This window comes from Balaenoptera physalus, assembly GCF_965194825.1.
Source record: "Balaenoptera physalus genome assembly, chromosome: 10".
In the NCBI taxonomy this organism is placed as follows: domain Eukaryota; kingdom Metazoa; phylum Chordata; class Mammalia; order Artiodactyla; family Balaenopteridae; genus Balaenoptera; species Balaenoptera physalus.
This window is the reverse complement of record NC_138889.1, coordinates 4,498,454-4,521,590: the sequence shown is the minus strand read 5'-3', so window position 1 is coordinate 4,521,590 and position 23,137 is coordinate 4,498,454. Positions and strand designations below refer to the sequence as shown.

At 43.7% G+C, this 23,137-nt stretch overlaps 1 protein-coding gene and 1 long non-coding RNA gene across 28 annotated transcripts in view; one reads left to right on the top strand and one right to left on the bottom strand.

Moving 5' to 3' along the window:
- The window catches only part of SNX19 (sorting nexin 19), a 53,909-nt gene extending 51,259 nt beyond the window's left edge, over positions 1 to 2,650 (bottom strand). For 11 of the 17 annotated variants that reach the window (XR_014267841.1, XR_014267842.1, XR_014267843.1 and 8 more), the window contains exon 1: positions 500 to 2,650. Coding sequence is in view for 12 of the 17 variants with exons in the window: in XM_082476211.1 (XP_082332337.1) it covers positions 500 to 2,167 (1,668 nt within the window). In the remaining 5 variants the exon portion in view is untranslated. The remainder of the gene's footprint in view (positions 1 to 499) is intronic. The other 6 variants (XM_082476206.1, XM_082476207.1, XM_082476205.1 and 3 more) reach the window with 2 other exon arrangements.
- A 59-nt stretch (positions 2,651 to 2,709) lies between these two features.
- LOC309667629 overlaps positions 2,710 to 23,137 on the top strand; it is a 362,191-nt gene continuing 341,763 nt past the window's right edge. For all 11 annotated transcript variants that reach the window (XR_014267848.1, XR_014267849.1, XR_014267850.1 and 8 more), the window contains exon 1: positions 2,710 to 2,811. This is a non-coding gene — a long non-coding RNA (uncharacterized lncRNA). The remainder of the gene's footprint in view (positions 2,812 to 23,137) is intronic.

Sequence of the window (23,137 nt, the reverse complement as noted above, 5' to 3'; positions counted from 1 at the left end):
TAGGGAGCTGCTGCTCTAATGGAACCAGACACCTGATCCTTGAACCCCCTTCACATCGTTTCTGCCAAGCAGTTCCTACTACTGCTCTTATAAACATCTCTAGGAATGAAAAACTTGCTACCTTTTGAGGTATATATAGGTAAATAACCTTCCTTCCTAAAACAAAAAGTATTAAAGATACCAGTACTTAAAAAAAGAAAGAAATTAGCAGGGAAGAAGTTTGGAAAGAATCTCTGGACAAGACTGTATCCATTGGGAACCACTGAAAAATACGACTCTCAGTATAGCAAGATTCTAGGATTGTTTGTGAGGGTATCAGAGAGAGGCCTACTCTGCTTCACAAACGAGCTTCAGACCATTCACATATAGATGCTGGCTGAATTAACCATAGCAAACTAAGTAAGAGTAGCCTCTCCCCCTCAAAACACTAGCTTCACTGACTCTGCTTTCCGACTCATTCCCAGACCAGAGTGGACGACCACAGTTCTAACCCCGTTACCTTCACCGTGTAGAGCGTGTATGGGTGGAATCCGGTGCCGCTGTGCTCTCGAGCAGTAATGGTGCCGGTAATACGAAGGTTCTGGATGACAACGGGGCCATCTGGACTGCTCAGGGGCTCAAAGCTGAAGGTGGCTGAGCTGAGGGGACCAGGTGGAGAGGAGGAGAGCAGTACCTGTGGGAGACCAGGATCTAGGGAGCTCACACCGTTGGTGAGATCTTTCTCTAAGCACGAGGGTCGTGGGGGACACATCCTTTCCGGACTGGCCAGCAAAGTTGTAAGAGAGGCGACATCTCCCTGCTCTACTTCCTTGTCTGCTGTGTCAATGTGGATCTCTGGGCAGGAATTCAGCATGGAGACAAGCAGGCCGGTCTCTGTTTCTGTTCCTGGACCCTCCTCAGCCTCTGCTCCTTCAATCCCTTCGGATCCCTCATCATCCTTAGACTCCAGAGACTGGGAACCCCCTAGGGCACACAGGGAGTCCTGAATCCTGGCAGAGAGGAAGTTGTCTGGGTTCATGAGCATGATGGCTTCTTTGCCCAGTTCAGACAACGGAGACTCCAGCTCTGCGTCTTCGGACAAGAACAGAGGCTGCAGGAAGTGAGAAGAGTTGTTTCCTACTTCTCTCTCTTCTAGCACTCCCCCCAAATCTCCCTCCAGGGCTTCGTGGCCTTCTTCAACTTCTGGGGAGGGGTGTGAAGGCTCACTACAGTCTAGGAGCACTGGGGCTGGAGAAGGGGCTCTCACATCTGCTAGACTCTGGACCTCCACAATCAGTGGCAGAGATGTGGGCACTGAGGGCTGTTCCAGGGCGCTGGCTGGGCAGAGTGGTTTACCCACTGCTGCTGGGCCAGTTCTGGCCTTGGAAAAGATGCCCACTAGCACAAGGTGGATCCAGTCCGGGTCTGAGAGCTTGCCGATCAGCGGTAAGATGACATTGCAAGTAATGAGTTCCACCACTACATGGCGGCCGGTCCGGGTCTCCAAGTGGGGCTTTGGCACTAGGCCTCGAAGCAACACGTTCACGATGCCACGTGTGTAGGCGACCTCAGCCCTGGGACTCTGTACTGCGGGATGTGGGGCGGTGGCCTGGCAGTAAGCTTCCCAGAGCTGGGAGGGCTCACCTGTGCCACTCTGCTTCCCTGCCGCGGCCTCCTTTGCCTGAAGATAGCTCTGCAGGTGACAACCACAGAGAGTCAGAACCCTCTGGGCAAGAGCATGGCTGTCCACCCTGGCCATCCTCCTCCGGAGCTCCTGGACCAACCCTCGCATGGCTGCCTCCATTTCCTCCTCGAAGGCGGGCTCCTGGCTCACCGTGCGATACCAGGACGACACGAAGTCCCGCATGACCATCCGGATGGTGCGGTCGATCTCCTGCTCCAGCTGCCTCTCGGCCTCGGGGTTTGGGGGGCAGACGGCCATGGGGATGAAGCGCTCCAGATGCAGCCGACCCGAAGGCCCCACGATGGTGTCGGAGCCCAGCCATCCTCCCAGCACCAGCAGCAGCGCAGACAGAAGACACAGGAGCCACACGTTGACCAGGAGATGGATGACCAGGAGCCAGCCGAGCACGGCCCCCAGGGCCACCAGCTTCCGGCTACTCAGCAGGTGACTAAGGCTGGGCCCGGCCGGGGGCTCCTGCGCCGCGGTCGCGGTCTCTGCCTTCATGGCGGGCGGGAGGGGGCTTCCCAGACCAGCTCCCCCCTCCTCCACGTCAGAGCCGGCGATGGGGCGCCGACTGCGGCGCGGACACGAGAGCCGGGCGGCGGGCCCCGACGTCCTACAGGCAGGGCCCGGCGACAAGGGCGGCTCGGCGGCTCGGCCTCGCCGCAGCCCCCTCCGGCCGGGGCGCGGCCCTCGAGGAAAACCCTGCGGCCTTCATGGTGCCCGGGCGGCGGCCCGCGGCCTCAGAGGGTGGGCAGGGCCGTGGGCCCACCGAACACTCACGGACGCCGAAGACCGGGGCGCCCGGGAACGGCTCGCGCTGCGCCCCGCCCCGCTGAGTCCCACCTGCAGTGAACGCAGCGGCGCCTCCTCCGCAGCCTCAGAGGGGCCCTCGCCGGGCTGGAGCCGCCGGGCGCCTGCGCTCCGCAACCCGGCTCTCGTCTAAGCGGCCGGCCGGCCGGGCACCGGCGACCACTTCCGGGTCGGCGGGCGCGAGGCATGTTGGGAGAGCGCCGCGCGCCGCGCGCCCCGCGTCCCGGCGCGTCCCGGCGCCGCCTGGTGGTGAGGAGCCGCCGTGAGCGCACAGCGCAAGCCTGCCAAGCGCGCGCCCACTTCCCGGAGGTGCGGACCTGCGAGCAGGCTTGCAGGTAAGGCCCCTCCGAGACTCACTTCCCGCTCCAGGGATTAAATGAAGTTTGCAGACACCGGGTACCGTTTAGGCAAACTCAGTAGTTCAGTTACTTTAATCTCATGTGGGCATTTTTTAGTTGGCCTGGTGATACATTTTAACGTTCACCCCCCACTCCCCAGCGCCCCTCTCCCAACACCCATGCTCAGCTCACAGAACTTGTGCTCAGGAATTGCTGAATACAAGGCATAAAACATTAACGCAGAGATAGATTTATTCCTAAAATTTCATAATACCGTTTAATAAAATCTTCTTTTGTGATTTGGGGTTATTTGCTGGTGGCATTGCCCGAGCAATCAAATCTTTTGAGCGTCTGCTAGGTTCAATCCCTGTGATAGGTAGTGTGGAGGAGTAGAAGCGGTCCTTGTCCTCAAGAACCTTGCAGGTAATTGCGGAGACGAGTTCTTGGGTCATGAGTGAATATTTAATAATGCACGTCAGTATGGGATATGGTCAAATGCAAACTATTACACGTATGAGGGGAAGGAAAGGTCACCGTGGGTTGTAGTGGTTAAGAGAGACCTCAAAGAGAAGGGAGCCTTTCTGCTGCCTTTCTATTCCCCTCCATCTCTTCTTCCCTTTTCCTCCCCAATTATATAGGAAAAGAAAGCAGAGGTAGAGATGTATGTTCAGACAGTCTTCTGATAGATTTGCTTGGGAATGTGCTCTGTTTGATTGGTTTTGGGTTTTTTGCCTTCAGTTGTCCACACAGACGGAATTACCTGTAGGAAAATTAAGTATCCGACAGTAGCACTGACCAGGTGTAAGAGTGTTGGTGACAGTTTCATGTGAAGCCGGCTTCCTTCAGCATTTTGGTCCCCGGGAGCTCCGTGTGCATGTGGCTTTCCTTTTTATTTTGGCACGGGACGTGTATCATTTGTACAGGGCTGTTCATGGTTGTCTTCAGCACTCTCTGTGCTGTTAGCAGCCTTTCATCATGATGGCCTTAGTCCCCACATATTTAGAGGAATCTTCAGGCAAACTCCAACCCAAAACTGTGCCAACAGGAAGCATATCGTGGCTTCTCCTCTCATCTCCTTTTCTGCTTTTGGGGTAAAGATCTCTTTTGAATGCAAAGGGAACCATCGTTTAGATGTGGGGCATAGTTCATGACTACCACTTCTAAAGCAAAAGTTGGATTTAGCATCAAAGTGCCCACAAAGCAAACTGGGCACATTCCTGAGCTCCCAGAACGCTGGCCACTTTGCTGGTGCTCTGCTTCTCACAGAAAAGGAGCCTCAGAAGTGAGTGCTGCTGTCTCTGTCCTCCCAGACCATTCCATTGTCCTCAGGGGCAGTTAGAAGATCACAGAGAAATGTCCCTGCCACCGAGCCAAGAACTAAAATAAGAAGTGGATGACGGGGACTCCCCTGGTGGCGCAGTGGTTAAGAATCCGCCTGCCAGTGCAGGGGACACGGGTTCGAGCCCTGCGCTGGGAAGATCCCACATGCCATGGAGCAACTAAGCCCATGCGCCACAACTGCTGAGCCTGTGCTCTAGAGTCCGCGAGCCACAACTACTGAGCCTGTGTGCCACAACTACTGAAGCCCGTGTGCCTAGAGCTCATGCTCCACAACAAGAGAAGCCACTACAATGAGAATCCTGCACACCGCAACGAGTAGACCTCGCTCGCCGCAACTAGAGAAAGCCCGCGCGCAGCAACAAAGACCCAATGCAGCCAAAAATAAATAAATAGATAAATAAACTTATTAAAAAAAAAAAAAAAAAAAGAAGTGGATGATGGAGGGACTGAGGATGAGTCTGAAGACTTCCCCAAGATGGTTCAGAGAGGAAGTTTACTCTGCAGCAGAATCTGGAATGCTCAGGGCAGGAAGAAACTGACCTTGTAAGTGGGCACTGTGCCACCTGACCAGATGGTCTGGAGCACTGAGGTAGCCGAGAGTGCCTTCCTGATCCTGAAGTGGATGTGATGAGGCAGGACCCGCAGATGAACATGCCAGCGCACTTGTCATTTTGACTGGTGTGAGCTGCTGCCTGGAGGTCTGGGGCAAAGGGCCTCAGTCTCCAAACAGATTAATCACTGGGAGGAGGTGGGAGCAGGACTGGTGTCCTGCTGGTGGTGGTGACGGTGTGTGTACATGGCGGGGGAGGCTGGCTGTTTGGCCACATCATTCACTGTCTCTGAGATCCTTCTTTCTTTCCTTCTTATCATTTCTCAAAATATTCTAGGCTTCTTGCCAGAGTGCTGGGGATAACAGGACACATAAGACACTGTAATTCACCTAAGGGAACTCAGTCTAGTTACAGGACAGAGACACTGTTGTTGTGGTTTTTTTTTTTTTACATTTTGGCCATGTGGCATGTGGGATCTTAGTTCCCTGACCAGGGATCGAACCATACCCCCTATGGTGGAAGCACAGAGTCCTAACCACTGGACCGCCAGGGAAGTCCCTGTTGTGTATTGTTTTTTTTGTTTTTTTTACACCTTTATTGGAGTATAATTGCTTTACAATGTTGTGTTAGTTTCTGCTGTACAACAAAGCGAATCAGCTATACGTATACATATATCCCCATATCCCCTCCCTCTTGAGCCTCCCTCCCACCCACCCTATCCCACCCCTCCAAGTTGTCACAGAGCACCAAGCTGATCTCCCTGTGCTATGCAGCAGCTTCCCACTAGCTGTTTTACATTTGGTAGTGTATATATGTCAATGCCATTCTCTCACTTTGTCCCAGCCTCCCCTTCCCCACCACCCTGGTGTCCTTAAGTCCATTCTCTACCTCTGCGTCTTTATTCCTGCCCTGCCACTAGGTTCATCAGTACTGTTTTTCTAGATTCCATATATATGCATTAGCATACGATATTTATTTTTCTCTTTCTGATTTACTTTACTCTGTATGACAAACTCTAGGTCCATCCACCTCACTACAAATAACTCAATTTCGTTCCTTCTTATGGCTGAGTAATATTCTATTGTATATATGTGCCACATCTTCTTTATCCATTCCTCTGTCGATGGACATTTAGATTGCTTCCATGTCCTGGCTATTGTAAATAGTGCTGCAGTGAACATTGTGGTACATGTCTCTTTTTGAATTATGGTTTTCTCAGGGTGTATGCCCAGTAGTGGGATTGCTGGGTCATATGGTAGTTCTATTTTTAGTTTTTTAAGGAACCTCCATAATGTTCTCCCTAGTGGCTGTATCAATTTACATTCCCACCAACAGTGCAGGAGGGTTCCCTTTTCTCCACACCCTCTCCAGCATTTATTGTTTGTAGATTTTTTGATGATGGCCATTCTGACCGGTGTGAGGTGATACCTCATTGTGGTTTTGATTTGATCTAATGATTAGAGATGTTGAGCATCTTTTCATGTGTTTGTTGGCAATCTGTATGTCTTCTTTGGAGAAATGTCTATTTAGGTCTTCTGCCCATTTTTGGATTGGGTTGTTTGTTTTTTTGATATTGAGCTGCATGAACTGCTTGTATATTTTGGAGATTAATTTGGAGATTTATCCTTTGTCAGTTGCTTCATTTGCAAATATTTTCTCCCATTCTGAGGGTTGTCTTTTGGTCTTGTTTATGGTTTCCTTTGCTGTGCAAAAGCTTTTAAGTTTCATTAGGTCCCACTTGTTTATTTTCGTTTTTATTTCCATTACTTTAGGAGGTGGGTCAAAAAGGATCTTGCTGTGATTTATGTCATAGAGTGTTCTGCCTATGTTTTCCTCTAAGAGTTTGATAGTGTCTGGCCTTACATTTAGGTCTTTAATCCATTTTGAGTTTATTTTTGTGTATGGTGTTAGGGAGTGTTCTAATTTCATTCTTTTACATGTACCTGTCCAGTTTTCCCAGCACCACTTATTGAAGAGGCTGACTTTTCTCCATTGTATATTCTTGCCTCCTTTGTCAAAGATAAGGTGACCATATGTGCATGGGTTTATCTCTGGGCTTTCTATCCTGTTCCATTGATCTATATTTCTGTTTTTGTGCCAGTACCATACCATCTTGATTACTGTAGTTTTGTAGTATAGTCTGAAGTCAAGGAGTTTGATTCCTCCAGCTCCATTTTTCTTTCTCAAATTGCTTTGGCTATTCAGGGTCTTCTGTGTTTCCATACAAATTGTAAAGTTTTTTGTTCTAGTTCTGTGAAAAATGCCATTGGTAATTTGATAGGGATTGCATTGAATCTGTAGATTGCTTTGGGTAGTATAGTCATTTTCATGTGTATTGTTTTGATATGGTTTCAAATCCACTTGTTTGTGACTTAAGTTGACTTAATCCACTTCTTTATGACAAAAGACCCAAAAAAGTTGTTTTTAGAAGTAAAGTTGTTTTGATATAAGAGTAAAGTATGTTGTGACATCATCTCATCAGTTGACCTTGATGAGCACTTAGCAGCTCGGCTGCTGAGGGACCCCTGGGGGCTTATCAATAAGAACATGTGGGGAAGCAACCCCGGGGAGGGGACACTGAGACTCTAAATACCGAGAGTTTGTGAGGAATATCTGAGAGTTTCTGCATGGGCAAAAGCCACCGTTTGCTGATTTAGGTCTCTGAAGATCCTGAGACACCTGCTCCTGCCATGGCCAGGCTGCTCTGGGCCGGCAGTGGTGGGAAACTGTGCAGCGGTCTCAGGCAGAGAGGGGACAGCGTTCCTGCCAGAGGGGTGCCCCTCTGGGCAGTGGCACCAGCACTGAGAAGGTCCCTGGAGTGATAACCCTTGGAGCAGCCTCGCTTGCCCCCAGCACCGACACCTCGTTCCCTAGCAATGTACGCTAGCGACGACGGACTCTAGTTGTGAGCTGGCAGCTGGAAGTCAGCTCTCGGTGGCTTTCCCAGGTACCAGCTCGTATAAAGGTACAGCTTGAACTACATTTGGTCTTTATTTCTTTCATCTCCCCTCGCCTGGAACAAGAGTGTAATTTATCATTTGTTTGGTGTCTGTTATTTCTTTATGGGCTTATTAAGAGACATTACCCTGTATGCTCTTTGCTTGTGCAATTCCCACAGTGAACCTGTGTTCAATAAACTATTGGCAAAGACAAGCTCAGTCTCTGAGCTTAATTTTGCCCCCAAAACAAAACAGACATGTAAGTAGATAAATATAACTAAATGTTATCCCGTGGGGTATGCTAGTTGCAGTAGAAGTACAATAACCTGGGAACTCAGAGGAGGGTGGTCAACTGGGGAATTGGGTGGTGCCGTTAAAGTCTTCATAGAAAGTTTACTCTTCAGTTGGAAAAAGAAAAAGAAGTAAGTTATTTTAGGTGAATGGAGGGTACAGAGAGCAAGGGGAATGGGGGGGTGTCTTTTAGGCAGAGGCAGCCATGAGAAACAAGCAGGGACAAGGCAGGGGTGCTGTAGCAAGAGGACAGTACGGAGGCAGCTCATGTCCCACCTCGATTTTCTCTCAAAAAGAGGAGTCACGGTAATGCAGGGAAAAGAGGGGTAGTGACGGGACAGGTGACTTGGGAAGAGTTGATGGTGTGGAATTATTGCTACAAGAAGTAGAAGGAAGTAATGAAGGTCATGGAGAAAAAGGAAGGGGGACCAAGGACCAAGCTGAGGTTAAATATCACAACTTTGTAGTGGTGCCAGTATGTGTTATTGAGCTATTTTCTCCCAAGGTGTTTAGCACTCTCAGTATAGGAGAGAAGAAGGAAGGGGGCTGGTTTGCTGTGATATCTGAGATGTCTGGGTAGAGGAAGTGAAGGGATGAGTTGCTCGGACCTTGGCATCCTGAGGAGAGAGCTGCTCAGGTTTAAATTCACGGTGTCTGGGTGTCCAGGGAAGGAAATGCAACAGGAGAGGGAAATGAGTTGTGAGAACAGGGTTAGGGGTCCTGGGAGAGAGGGAGCGGGCCAGAAGAACAGGAATCTGTGGTTATAGATTTGCCTCTTGGAGCCTAGGTTTGTGTGCTGGTGATGCCCTACCAAATTACTACAAACTCAGTACATTTATTCTCCTACAGTGCGAGAGGTCAGAAGTCTAGGCTGAGTTGGCAGGGCGGCATTCCTTTTGGAGGCTCTAAGAGAGGGTCTGCTTAGTTGCCCTTTCCAGCTGCCTGCATCCCCTCGCTCACGGCCTCATGTTACATCATCCTCTGCGTCTGTTGTCACGTCTCTTTCACTCTGACCTTCCTGACTTCCTCTTACAAAGACCACTGTGATTGCATTGAGCCCTCCCAGACAACCCAGGAGAGTCTTCCCATGTCAAGATTCTTACCTGAATCACACCTGCAAAATCCCTTTTGCCATGTACGGTAACATAGTCACAGGTTCTGGGGATTAAGGTGAGGACATCTTTGGGGGTCCATTATTTGACTTTCTACAGAACCTTCGTATCTAGAGATGAAAACGTTTCTGTGATGGTGAAGTCTGGGTGTGGCAACGTAATGAGTTCCTGAAGTAGGGTATGGATAATGTATTAGGGCGGAGGAAGAAACTCTGAATCTGTTTTTGAGAGGCTGATCCACACAGGATTGGCGGTCACTAATGCTAAGCTAGGGAGAGGGACCATGGTCTTGGTACACACGTTCTCAATAAATGAGAAGGATGGCCAGGAGGTTGATGGATGATATAATGAGAAGAGTAAAGTATGGAAATACCAAAAAAGGAGGAGGAAATTTTGCACAAATTAGAAATTGAGTCATCTGAAAGAAGCTATGCAGGGCTGGGACATTGTTGTGACATCTCACACCCTGCCTTAGACGCAGTGTTGAAAAATAAATAGCCACCAGAAGGCAGCAGGGAAAAATTGCATTTTATCTATTCATTCACTCTCTATTCATAAATCCATCCATCCATTCATCCAACAGACATTAACCAGATATTGAGAATTCAAAGATGGATTTTATATGGTTGCTTTTCTTAAAGGATTCACAATCTAGTGATAGGCACTGACACAATGTGTAAAGTTCTATAAAAAAATGTGTCAGAACATGGGAATGCAGAGAATTAGGGGATGTTTCATGGAAGAGGTGACATTTGAGTTGGCCTTGGAGGATGGCTAAATTTCCCATGAAGATGAGAGGAACTGGTCATTTCAGGAATAAGGACTACTGAGTAAGCTCCCGAACTAGTTTGCTGGGACTGTTATAACAATATACCACAGACCTTCAGCAACAGAAATTTATTATCTCACAGTTCTGGAGGATGGAAGTCCAAGGTTAAGGTGCTGACTGGCCTCTATGGAGGCCTCTCTCCTTGGCTTGCAGATGGCAGTCTTGCTGTGTCTTCACATGTGCCTTTCCTTTGTGGTGCCTCCCTGGTGTCTCCCTCTCTTTTAAGGACACCAGTCATGTAGGATTAGGGTCCACCCATGTAACCTCATTTAACCTTAGTCACCCTTTAAAGGCCTGTATTAGTCAGGGTTCTCCAGGGAAACAGAACATATACACATATACGTATATGTAGACGTAGCTGCACATTTATTATGGGGAGTTGCCAGTGAGGCTGAGAAGTCCCAGGATGTGCCATCGGTGAGCTGGATGCCCAGGAGAGCTGGTGGTGTGGTTTAATCTGAGCCTGAAAACCTGAGAACCAGGGAGCTGTGGTATAAATCCCAGTCCAGGAGCCAGAGAAGGTGAGATGAGATGTCCCAGTTTGGTCCATGAGGCAGGAGAAAAGGGGTAAATTCTTCCTGCTTCCTCTGCCTCTTGTTCTGTTCAGACCCTCGATGGATTGGATGAGGCCCACCCACGTTTGCGAGGATGCTTTACTCTACTGAGTCCACTGATTCAAATGTTAATCTCTTCCAGCAACACCTCACAGACACACCCAGAAATCATGTTTACTTTGAGCACCCTGTAGCCAGTCAAGTTAACATAAAATTAACTGTCACCAGGCCCTGTTTCTAAATACAGTCACTTCTGAGGTGTACCGGGGGGTTAGGACTTCAACATATGAATTTTAGGGGGACACAATTCAGTCCATAACAGTTCTTTTCTATCTGTGGGTTCTCTGAATGGTCACATTTTGATGATCAAGATACCGAAAAAAACAATGATAATTTTAGTAGTTTTCAAGGCACATAAAAATGGAAATAACAATGACCTGCAAGTTAAAGAGACCTAGGCTTAAATTCTACGTCTGGCTATACAAAATACTAAGTGTTCTAATAGTCTCTTCCATGGCAGAACAACTAGGTCCTGAATAGAAAATACTTTTTGATGAATTGGGCTCATAAGAGGATGAGAAGTAGGTGATGAGTTCAAGGTACACTGTCTTGGCCCACTCCATTAAGTTCCATAGTCATTAGCTACTACATTAACAGTTAAAAGGCAAAATTCATATTATCTCAGCAGATGCAGAAAAAGCATGTAATAATATTCAATATTCATTCATGACTTTAAACTAAAAGCAAAACAAAGAAACCTCATAACAAACCATGATAGGAAGGTATTTCCTTGACTTAAAATATCATTCTGAGTGGGAAACATAAAAGCATTTTTTCCATGCAATTATTTTATTATATTTAAATATGTTAATAGGTCTATTGAGGTCTAATTGACATAAAATAAATTGCACATACTAAAAGCACACAAGTTGATAAGCTCTGACATATGTATACACCTATGAAACCACCACCGCAGTCATAATAACGTATCCATCATCTTCACAAGTTCCCTCCTGCCCTGTCAGCATTGCCCTGCCCCCTCCCCCAGGCTTTCTCTCACTTTAGAATAGTTTGAATTTTGCAGAAATCATACACAATGGATTTCTGTGTGTCTGGCTTCTCTCACCCAGCATAGTTATTTTGAGGTGGATCAATTGTTTATTCCTTTTTATACCTGCGAAGTGTGTCCCACTGTATGGATATATGATAACGTGTTTATTCATTCACCTATTGGTGGACGTTGGATTGTTTGAAGTTTATGACTATTACAGATGAAGCTGGTGTGAACTTTTGTGTGCAAGTCTTTGTATGGAGATATCCTTTCATTTCTCTTAGAAAAATGCCTATGGGGGCTGCCGAAGGCTCCAAACAGCATCCCTATTGATCACTGACATTCAAGCACCATTGATCTGCTGGGTCACGTGGCCCAAGTGGCAGAGCAGCATGCATTTCAGCCTGGACCCTTTGCAGAACCTTCTCTTGTTCTGGGCCCTAGTCAAAACTAGCAGCTTTTCATGTCACTTGGAAGTGGGCCAGAGTAACGACCCGAATGAGGAATAGGTTGCCTCTAAAATCCAAAGTGGGCCGCTAGGCATTGTTCCTGGGATATACAGGAATATCTCAACATGCACCACAGCACTGGATTTCTAGACATTTCACGGAGGTGGAAGGCATCTGAATTTTTCTTGTATTTATTTCCCACCCTCTGATGTGCAAATGTCTTACCAATAAGTGTAGAATAGTTGCCAGTTTTAGCCTACTAGCTCATCAATGTCATTAATATTATCAGTGGAATGAAACAGCGTGATGTTTTGTGGAGGGTAAAGGCAGCCAAGTCTCTGTGAACGAACTTAACGACCTAAGGCTGGAGCATGGATGTACCCCTATCAGGACAGCGAAGGCATGTCGCCAGCTTAAGTGCTTCTGGTGGTCTTTACTAATAGCCATCAAGAAAAAAGCCTTTCCCAGATGAACAGCTGCATAACAGGTAGGAGGGATGTGCTAATGTGTTCAAGCAGTGAAATCACATCTGGAACAGCAGATGTAATTGGAGTCCCCACCTGATGAAGTTCATGATAATCTACTGCCAGTCTCCAAGATCCAGCTGTTTTCTGCACTGACCAAATAGGGGAGTTGAATGCGGATGTGGTGGGAATCACCGGCCCTGCATCCTTCAAGTCCTTGATGGTGGCACCAATCTCTGATCCATCCAGGAACATGGCGTTGCTTTTGGTTTACTGTTTTCCTAGGAAGAGGCAGTTTTAGTGGCTTCCACTTGGCCTTTTCTATGATAACAGCTCTCACTCTACAGGCTAGGGAGGCAGTGTGGGGATCCTGCCAATTGCTCGGTATGTCTGCTCCAATTTCGCATTCTGGAACTGTGGAAATAACCACAGGATGGGTTCATGGGCCCACTGGCCCCACTGTGAGATGGACCTGAACTAAAACCCCATTGATCATCTCACCTCCACAAGCCCGTACTCTGACTGATGGGCCACAGTGACATTTTGGGTCTCCTGAAATTAATGACAGTTCAGAACCTGTGTTCAGTAATCCCCCAAAGTCTGATTATTTTCCTTTTCCCTAATGAACAGTCACCCTGGTAAAACACGTTCAAGTCTGAGAATTGATTGAAGGGGCATCACTTTCTGTTTTGTTGATTCAAGTTAGACTTCTATACACTTGACCTAGAACTCTTCCACTTACTTTAGCAGATTGCCCATCTATTTCTCCTCTAGGGATGATGATCAACTAGCCAATGCCATAGGTCCCTGTGAGTCAGATTATTCTGATTACTGCTTTGACCCGGCTGTCCTGTGGTAATCACACCCACCTTGTCTTTGACGGTTAAGTGCCCCCACTTGACCCGTGCTACCAAGGTATCCAATTATCTCTATTGCATTTAAGTATCTTATTCAGAGGCAGTAGATCCTGCTGTCATTTCTGGGCTACAGAGAAGAGTGACCACAGTTAAGGATGCCAGGGCTCCCCTCACCATTTATTTCCCCTGTTTGTGGCGAAAGGCATGTCACTTGCACCCTCTCACACAGAGCGAGCAGGTCTTATGTGATAAATTCATTGTAACATTCTAATCTCTCTAATAAGCCTTTGGATACTTTCCTCTACAGTACACCAAGGCAGTTCTGGCATTTCATTTTCACGTGGTGTTGGCCAACTTTTTGTCCGTGTTTCAGCTAATTAACCAAACAAACAGGGAACTTTCTAACCCCTGAAGCTATAACATTGAATCCCGAATCTCTGCTTAGTGGGCCCATATCAATAAATTTGACCTGATCCAATTCTACCATTTTTCCCACACCCTTAATGTCTCTTACTACACATATTCTCCAGATTTCTGTCTGTATAAATTGGAAAAATCATGCAGTGCTTTTCAAGTGTAGTGCACCTCCTAACAGGTCACGCTTTGTGTCTCGCCAGTGGGGGCCTGCTGGGATTTGAATCCTGCTACAGGTCTAGAAACAAAGATGAGTCATCCTGGGGGGGTGGGCCCCGAGGAGAGCCAGCAGCATCTCGCAAGGCAGCTACTCAGGACGGGTCGTTACAGTTTCCTTAGGCAAAGCTGGGCTAACCTCTTCAGACGGGGAGAGAAGGGCTGCTTCTACTGGCAAAGAAGACCCAGCAGGATTTAAGGGTTTAGCATCCCCAGCTGCATCAGGATCTGCCCGTATGTCCCCATTCCAATCTTCAGGATACTGTTCCTTCCCAGACAGTGCTCTCTGTTTAACAGAGTATATACCCTGTGAAGTTGAGAACTCAGTTTGCTTTGTAATTCAGCTACTTGTAGGGTGAGACTCAGAGTTAGGCTTTCAGAAATCTCAGTTCTGCAGCTGTAGGAGATGCAGTTTTCTTTCACGGATGGCATAGACACTTTCAGTTAATTGACGCTGCGTTTGAGCTGGGAACTTGAGGCCTTGAACTCTTCCTTTTCTTTTCCTACTTTCTCCAGTGCACTTAGGGGCAATCAGCCAAGCTCATTATCCTTGTTATTTTAACTAAACTAGGTATCAAATACATGGTCACCCAGCACCTTGCTTTTTATAAGCATTTGATTAGAGTATCCAGTGATGATATTTTGTATATTTTTTGCCACATCACACCACAGACTATCAGTGCTTTTTACCACTGGAAGTGGTGTCATTAATGCCTTTAAATATAGTCTGATTAGAGAACCAATTCCAGAGATCCCAAACCAATTCAGAAAACTTATACTTAAGATTCTGTTTCTCTCTCTCTTTATATATGTCCTGCATATATAGAGGATTTAAATAACAAATATACGTTTATTATAGTATTATAAATAATATATGTTTATGAATATATTAACTAAATAATAAATGTATGCATGTATAAATTATCTGTCTGTCTAGAGATTTGTTTCAAGGAATTGCCTCATGCAGTCGTAGGGGCTTGCATATCCAAAATCTGTAGGGCAAATCACAGGCAGAAATTGATGCTGCAGTGTTGGGGGAGAATTTCTCATTTGGAAAATCTCACATTTTGGTCTGAAGGACTTTCAGCTGTTGCGATGAGGCCCACCCACATTATCCAGGACAGTCTCCTTTACTTAAAGTCGATTGATTGTAGATGTTAACCACACCTACAAAATACTTTCACAGCTGCACCTAGATTAGTGTAGATTAAATAACTGGGTGCTATGCCTAGCTAAGTCGAGGCATCAAAACTAACACTCACATCATCTAATAATTTTTCTATATCCATTGAAATAATCGTATGGTTTGCTAATATATAAGTTTCTCTGACGAATGTTCTAATGCTAACCCAACCTTGGATTCCTGGGACAAGCTCCTTTTGGTCACAATATATTATTCTTTTTAAAAATATTATTAGATCTGATTGGCTAAAATTTTGTTAAGACTTTTTGCATCTATATTTTTGAGGGATATGTATAGCTGTAGTTCTCTTGTAATGTCTTAGGTTTGGGTGTCAGAGGAATAGTGGCCTTAAAGAATGAATTGGGAAGAAGTTCTTTATTTTCCATTTCTCTGCCATTATTCTTTTTTATGCTCTGCTAAAAATTTGGCTAACAAGATTCCTTTCAACCTGTGTTCTAGCTTTATTAGTGTTGGAATGATTATGTGGTTTTTGTGCATTTATTTCTAACCCATTTGTGTTATGTTTAAAGTGGGTTTCTTGTAGGCATAGACTCCTTGCTTTTTTATCTATGTGGATGTTTAGACCATCTGTATTTAATGTGCCAATTTATATGGTTGAGTTTCAATCTACCATCTTGCTATTTGTTTTTCATTTGTCCCATCTATTCTTTGTTTCTTTTCTTCTGTTTTTCTTCCCTCTTTTGGATTAAATGAACATTTTAACAATTTTATATTTTCTTCTTTATTGCCTCATTTGCTATAATTTTTTAAGTGTTTTATTTAAGGTTTATAAGACACATTGTTAATTTAATACAGTCTACTTTCAGGTAATGTTATACTACTTTACATATAATTTAGGAATATTACAACAGTCTACTTCCATTTTTCGGTTTCTGACCACGGTGGTATTGCTGTCATACATTTAACTTCAGCATATTTTGTAAGTCCCAAAATACATTTCATTATTTTTGCTTTAAAGAGTGAACTGCCTTTTAAAGGAACTTAAGTAATAAAGATATATTTTATATTTACCGATGTAGTTACCATCTCTGGTGCTCTTCATTTCTTTGGTAGAGAAGATATTTCCTTCTGGAATCATTTTCTTTCCGCCTGAAAGATTCCTTAACATTTTTTGTGGTGCCATTCTGCTGGTAATAAAAATTTCCACATTTTTTAATGCCTGAAAATGTCTTTATTTCACCTTTTAAAGGTGTATTCTCTGGGAATGGAATTCAAGGTTGTTGACAGTTTCTTTTTTTCCCTCAGTTCTTTAAGGATATTGCTTCACTTTCTTCTGGCTTCCACTGTTTCTGCTGAGAAATCTGTTACCGTTCTTATCTTTGTTCCTCTGATGAAACATACCTTTTATCTCTGGCTGCTTTGCACTTTTCTCTTAAGCTCTGGTTTTTCGTAATTTGATTATGATGTTCTTTCTTGTATATGTCTTCATGTTTCTTGTACTTGAGGTTTATTGAGGTTCTTGGGTCTATGGATGTATAGTTTTCATCAGTTTTGGGAATATTTTGGCTATTATTTTCACCTGTATTTCTGCCCCTTATCCTCTTTTTTTTCAGACTCCAAAAATACATATATTCGGTCTCTTGAATTTGCCAAACAGCTCACTGAGCCTCTGCTCATTTTCTTTTTTTTTGTCTTTTTCCTTTCCATGTTTTTTTAAAAAATAAATTCATTTATTTATTTTTGGCTGCACTGGGTCTTCATTGCTGCGCACGGGCTTTCTCTAGTTGCGGCGAGCAGGAGCTACTCTTTGTTGCAGTGCGCGGGCTTCTCATTGCGGTGGCTTCTCTTGTTGCGGAGCACAGGCTCTAGGTGCACGGGCTTCAATAGTTGTGGCACGTGGGCTCAGTAGTTGTGGTGCACGGGCTCTAGAACGCAGGCTCAGTAGTTGTGGTGCACGGGCTTAGTTCCTCCACGGCATGTGGGATCTTCCCGGACCAGGGCTCGAACCCGTGTCTCCTGCATCGGCAGGCGGATTCTTAACCACTGCGCCACCAGGGAAGTCCCCCTCTCCATGTTTTGTGTTGGAGAGTTTCTATTGCTATGTCTTCAAATTCACTAATATTTTCTTTTGCAATGTCTAATATACTGTTAATCTATTCACTGTATTTTCTATCTCAGAAATTGTAGTTATCATCTCTTGAAGTCCAGTTTGGGAATTAAAAAAAATTTCCCCATCTCTAACATGTTAAATATTTCCTCTAGTTTCTGGAACTTATAGAATACAGTTGAGTCTTTGTCTGCTAATTCTGTCACCTGTATCATTTCTGGATGGTTCTTACTGAGATTCATTTTTTTCTTTATTATGTTTAGCATATTTCTCTTCTTCTTTGCATGGCTGGTCATTTTATACTGGATGTCATAGATTGTAAATTTTATCTTGTTGTATGCCAGATATTTTCTATGCCGATAAATATTCGTGAGCTTTGTTCTAAGACACAGTTAAGGTACTTAGAAACAATTGATCCTTTGGGTCTTAATGTGTCAGTGTTGCTGGGTGGAACCAGAGCAACGTTTGGTTTGGGGCTAATTTTGCCCTACTTAGGCTAAATCCTTCTGGGTACCACACCTGATGTTTATTGAATTGTTGGATTTTCTAGTCTGGCTGGTAGCAAACAGTACCGTTCTCATCCCGCGTCCGTGCTGGATACCATTTCTCCTTTTCCTCTTGAATGTGTTTCCCCCGCTGGTTTTGGGGAGTGCCCTCCCTTGCATGTGCTGATCAGTACTAAGCTGAAGATTATATAGGGATCCTCTGCAGATATTCAGTGCTCTCTGTCCAGATTCCTCCTCTCCAGTACTCTGTCCTGCAAGCTCTAGCCATCTCGGCCTTAAGACTTCCAGTTATATCCTCTCAACTCAGACCACCTGTTCTTGTCTGCAGTGTGGCCTGGAAACCCTCTTTAGGCCATTCATTGGTAGAGCGAGTGTAGATGTCACCTTGTTTGTTCTTGTTTCTCAGGGATCACTTTGTTTTGTTGACTAATGTCCAGTGTCTTGGAAGACATTGTTTCATACATTTTTTTCTGGTTTTATTATTTCAGGAGGGAGGGTAGACATGACCCGTCTTACTCCATCTTTTTCAGTTGTGGAAGTACCACTTGCTTCCCACTCCTCTTTCATACGTCACTCTTTTTTCTTTTCAGACCTCAGATGCAGAGGGTGGTTCATCATTCTTTGCAATTCATGGCAGGTAACATTGGTATACATAAGGATCTTCTATTTTAATTTTCCACGTTTTTCTTTTGACTCCTACTCTCATTATTTCCCCCTACCATGAATAATTATTTTAACGAGTTAATTTGTATATTTTTGTTGGAGTTCATGCAAATATGTATGTTGGATATTTTGTGTATTTTACATTTATACAAATGGTATTAAGGCATAAATCACTTTTTTTTTTTAACTTAGCACTATGTCTTTAAGGTTCATTTATATTCCCATGCATATATCTAATCTATTAGTGCTTTCTGCTATGTAGTAAACCATTGTATGCATCTAACATATGCATGTATTTACTCTCCTAGAGATAAAGAGAGATTTCCTTCCACATCCTATCACCAAATAATGCAATGACAAATATCCTTGTACATTTTCCCTCCTAGACTTAAGTGAGAAAACTGCCACAGTCCCCCCACACATAGAGCAAAACTCTTCTCTAATAACCCAAAGTCCCATTCAGGTAGTGCACCTGGTTCAAAATCCAGGTATCTGGATGATGCTGATTCCTCTCCATCAGGTCTTATTTTAGTTTCTTGTGGTTTACTGATGAGAAAATAAAAGGCAAAGTACCTTCATGCCAGTACTTCACATTCAATATAAAATAATGGGTATGTGATTGCTAATTGTCTCCAGGAATTTGTTCTCCCTTTCCTCCTTTCAGTAGTACAGTTTTAGTTGGGCACATGGCTGCTTGGCTACAGACCACATTTTCTAAACTCCCCTGCAGGGAGGTGTGGACTTATGACAAACGTGGAGTCAATGCAATATACGTAAAAGTGATGTGTGTACCTTATGTGTTACCTCCTTAAAGACAGGATACTCACTCTGGACTTCTAACTAGCAAGGAATTGACAAATTCCTTGTAGAATCAGAAAAAGAGGCCACAATCATGTATTAAGGATGACAGCTCTACTCTGCCAGCCTAAGACCTTGGGTTGCCTCTTAGAGTCCACTTTCTTTAGAGTATTAGCTCAGAAAAAAATAAACTTCTATTTTGGTGTCTTTTTTCTATAACAACTTAGACTTTATCTTTACTAATACAAATAAGAAAAGATAATTAGAATGAAACTCCTATTTGGAAAGCAAAGAATGAGGAACACCAAAGGTCATCAGATCTTGCTGGGCATGAATTGTGACAGCTCCCACCCTGGCAGTAGGGCTGGGGCTTGCCTAGCCCAGCTGGCTGCCCTTGGTTCTGCTCTCTGGAAGTAAGTCCAGTTTCCATTGTTCCTTGTCTTTGTCCTCTGTTTTTATTTTTGCTTTTGTTTTTTCCTTTCCCACTGCTCTCCATAGATGTGTCTAGAAAAGGTATTGGAAAATGTGCCTTTTTGGAACTGCATTATCTACACAGCCCAGTTCCTGCTAGTACAGTTTTGGGGCCCAACTGTAGCTTTAAGGATTGAACATTCTTACACTTCTAAAGGCAAGGGTTTGGTTTTTGCATTAATATAATGCCTCACAAACTAAATAGCTTTCAATCTTTGCGTTTCTGATCAGCTCCACGTAAAAGTAAACACATCCAATGATCGCTTCAGATTGTAGTTTTTACATCCTTCAAATCTCTTTTAGTTACTAGCTTTTGTGCTCAGCTCATAACTCTCTCAGTCAGTTTAATGGTAGCTATATTAAAGCCATTTGCAAAGATGGTCTGGTGTGGAAAGGCATCATCCTTAGTCTGAGTGTTGCCACTAGATTATCTCCCGTTCTCCAGTTGGTGAGAACAGTTAATGGGAGATTCTTGAGAAAGGCTCTGAGTAGCAATCTCATTGCCTGTTGTTTGGGGATACAGAGTCAGTTGATTTTTCTAAGACAGCCAAAACCCAAATCCTAGTTTCAGTCAACCAGATTGCAGCCTGTCTTTAAGGTTATGATGTGGAAGTTTCACATATTATTTCTCCCCATAGCCCATTGCCCTGAAGTTGGTCATTTGGTCACACCTAGCTGCAAGTAGCAATGATCCCAGATAAAACTCATAGTGTTCTATTACTAAAAAGAGAATATACATATATAAATATATGGTATAGTTAGCTGTCTCGGCCACACATGTAGATTGGAAATAAGAAACAAAACTCTTATCTTTTCAGATGTAATGACTTGTCAGTATAGAAACCTCAAATAATTTATTGACAAATTATTAGAAGTAATGAGAGGGTTTATCTAAGTGTCTAAAGAACAGTATCTAGAAATTATTTACATTTCTACATATAGTCAATAAAACGTTAGAAAATAATATTAAAAAATAAAATTTACAATAACAAAGATTTTTTAAAAAGACGCTTAGGTATAAATCTAACCAAACGTGTAAGAACTTTGTGGGGAAGATTATAAAATTTGATTGAAAGACATTAATGGTCAGTGTCCATGGAAAGAAATTCTCAATACTATAAAGATATTAATTCTCTTCCAATTAATTTATAATTCAATCCCAATAAAAATCCCAACAATGTTTTGAGTGAAACATGACAGATTGATTCTATAATTTATATGGAAATTAAAAGGGTCAAGAATTGTCAGAATACTAAAGGAGAGGAATAAGGTAGAAGAACTTGCCCTACCAGATATCAAGTTTATTATAAAACTATGGTGATTAAGATTCTGTGCTATTGGTGTGAGGATTGACACATTTTCCAATGAAACAAGAAAGAGTCCTGAAACAGATTGATAAATATATATGATCCAAGAAGCTTCTAGACTAACTGGAGGAAAAAGGAAAGAAGGGACTATTCAATAATCGTTCTGGGACAATTGATTTTTCCACACCAAAAGAATGGTATAAGATCTCGACTGTAAAAAAGAGCACAAAAATCAATTCCAGATGCATTAAGGACTTAATACGAAAGCAAAACTTTAAAACTGTTAGAAGAAAATGTGGGAAAATATATTTCAGATCTCAGGGTAGAGGAATATCTTTTAAAAAGACAAAAATCACTAACCAAGATAGAAGGATTGATGACTTTTATTACAGTAGAACTTAGAATTTCTGTTCATCAAAGTCATGATGAAGAAAGTGGAAAGACAAGCAATATACTAGCAGAAGTTATTTGCAACACATTCTTTTTTTTTTTAAAATTAATTAATTAATTAATTAATTTATTTTTGGCTGTGTTGGGTCTTCGTTTCTGTGCGAGGGCTTTCTCCATTTGCGGCGAGCGGGGGCCTCTCTTCATCGCGGTGCGCGGGCCTCTCACTGTCGTGGCCTCTCCCGTTGCGGAGCACAAGCTCCAGACGCGCAAGCTCAGTAGTTGTGGCTCACGGGCTTAGTTGCTCCGCGGCATGTGGGATCTTCCCAGACCAGGGCTCGAACCCGTGTCCCCTGCATTGGCAGGCAGATTCTTAACCACTGCGCCACCAGGGAAGCCCTGCAACACATTCTTGAAAATGCATTTGTATCTATAGACATAAAAAACTATAAACCACCAAGAAGAAAACCCAAATAACCCAATAAACAACCTAGCAAAGTAAATGAATAGACATTCCATAGAAGAGAAAATATGGTGAGAAAGCACTTAAAATTATTTTAAAACTTATTAGTAAATCAGAAAAACATAAATTAAGACTACAATAAATGCATCCATTAGATAAGCAAAAATCAAAGCATTTAACAATATTCAGTATTAGAGAAGATGTAAATTAATAGGAGCTCTCATACACTCTGGTGGGTATGTGAATCTTAAAGAATGTTGGAAAACAATTTGGCCCAGTGAAATGGAACATTTATGTAGTTTATTTCCCATCAATCCCCCTCCGAGGTGTGTATCCTATAAAAACTCTTCACATGTACACTGAGAGATAGATAAGATTGTTCATAGCAGTAGTTTTCATAAAAAAAAAAAATTTGGACACATCGTAAGTACTCATTCCCAGAACTACACCTACATGTAACAGCTTGGATAAATCTCAGTGACAAAACAAGTCTTTAGAACAGTGCTTCTCAAACTTTGTTATGCAGGCATACTGTCAAAATGAAGATTCTCATTTAGTGGATCTGGGCTAGTGCCCCAGATTCTGCATTTCTAACAAGCTTTTGGGTGATGCTATTGCTGCTGGTCTGCAGATCACATTGTTGATTAGCAAGGGCCTAAGACTACATAGAGTAAATACCTTCATTATGGAGCACAAAACCAAGATATACCAAGCAGTGTGTTATTTAGGTAAATTGTGCATATGTGTGGGATAAACTAACAAAAAAGGCAATTATAAAATTCAGCCTAGTGGTTACTATTTGGGGGACCAGGACCAGGAGGAGTGAATTAGTTAGATGTTATAGTTCTTAAGTTGTATAGTGGATCATGGATTTGTTGTATTGACTAGCTCTGTAATCTTGACCTCAACCTTTGGACATGGATTCATTATCAGTAGAAAGGCAGGATTAAGTTAGTAGGCATTTTCAATCCTAACTATGCACCAGAATCACTTAGGGAGATTTTAAAAAACACCAATACCTACTCCCAGTTGCCTGATGTTCTGATTTAATTGGTCTGGGTTGAAACTTGGGTGTGGTGTTTACTAAAAGATTGCCCTGCAGTGCTCATGTGTGACTAGGTCTGAGAACCATGGTAACAGACCACCTCTGATATTCCTCTTAATCGTCTGTGATTTGAACATACAGAATTTTTTTCTTATTAGATCGACTTCTTGGAAAGGCTTTCCTGGTTCAGCTTAAATATCATGTTCTTCAGTAATTAAAATAGGACCTTTTAAACTGTAATCTCCCTGACCAGCAGGGCCTGTGTCATCTGGCTCACCTGTTGTTCCCCTGTTCCCCTGTATGATACCCAGCAGAGTTGTCACCAAATGCACCTGTGAAGGTACTGGTGAATGATGGGTCACTG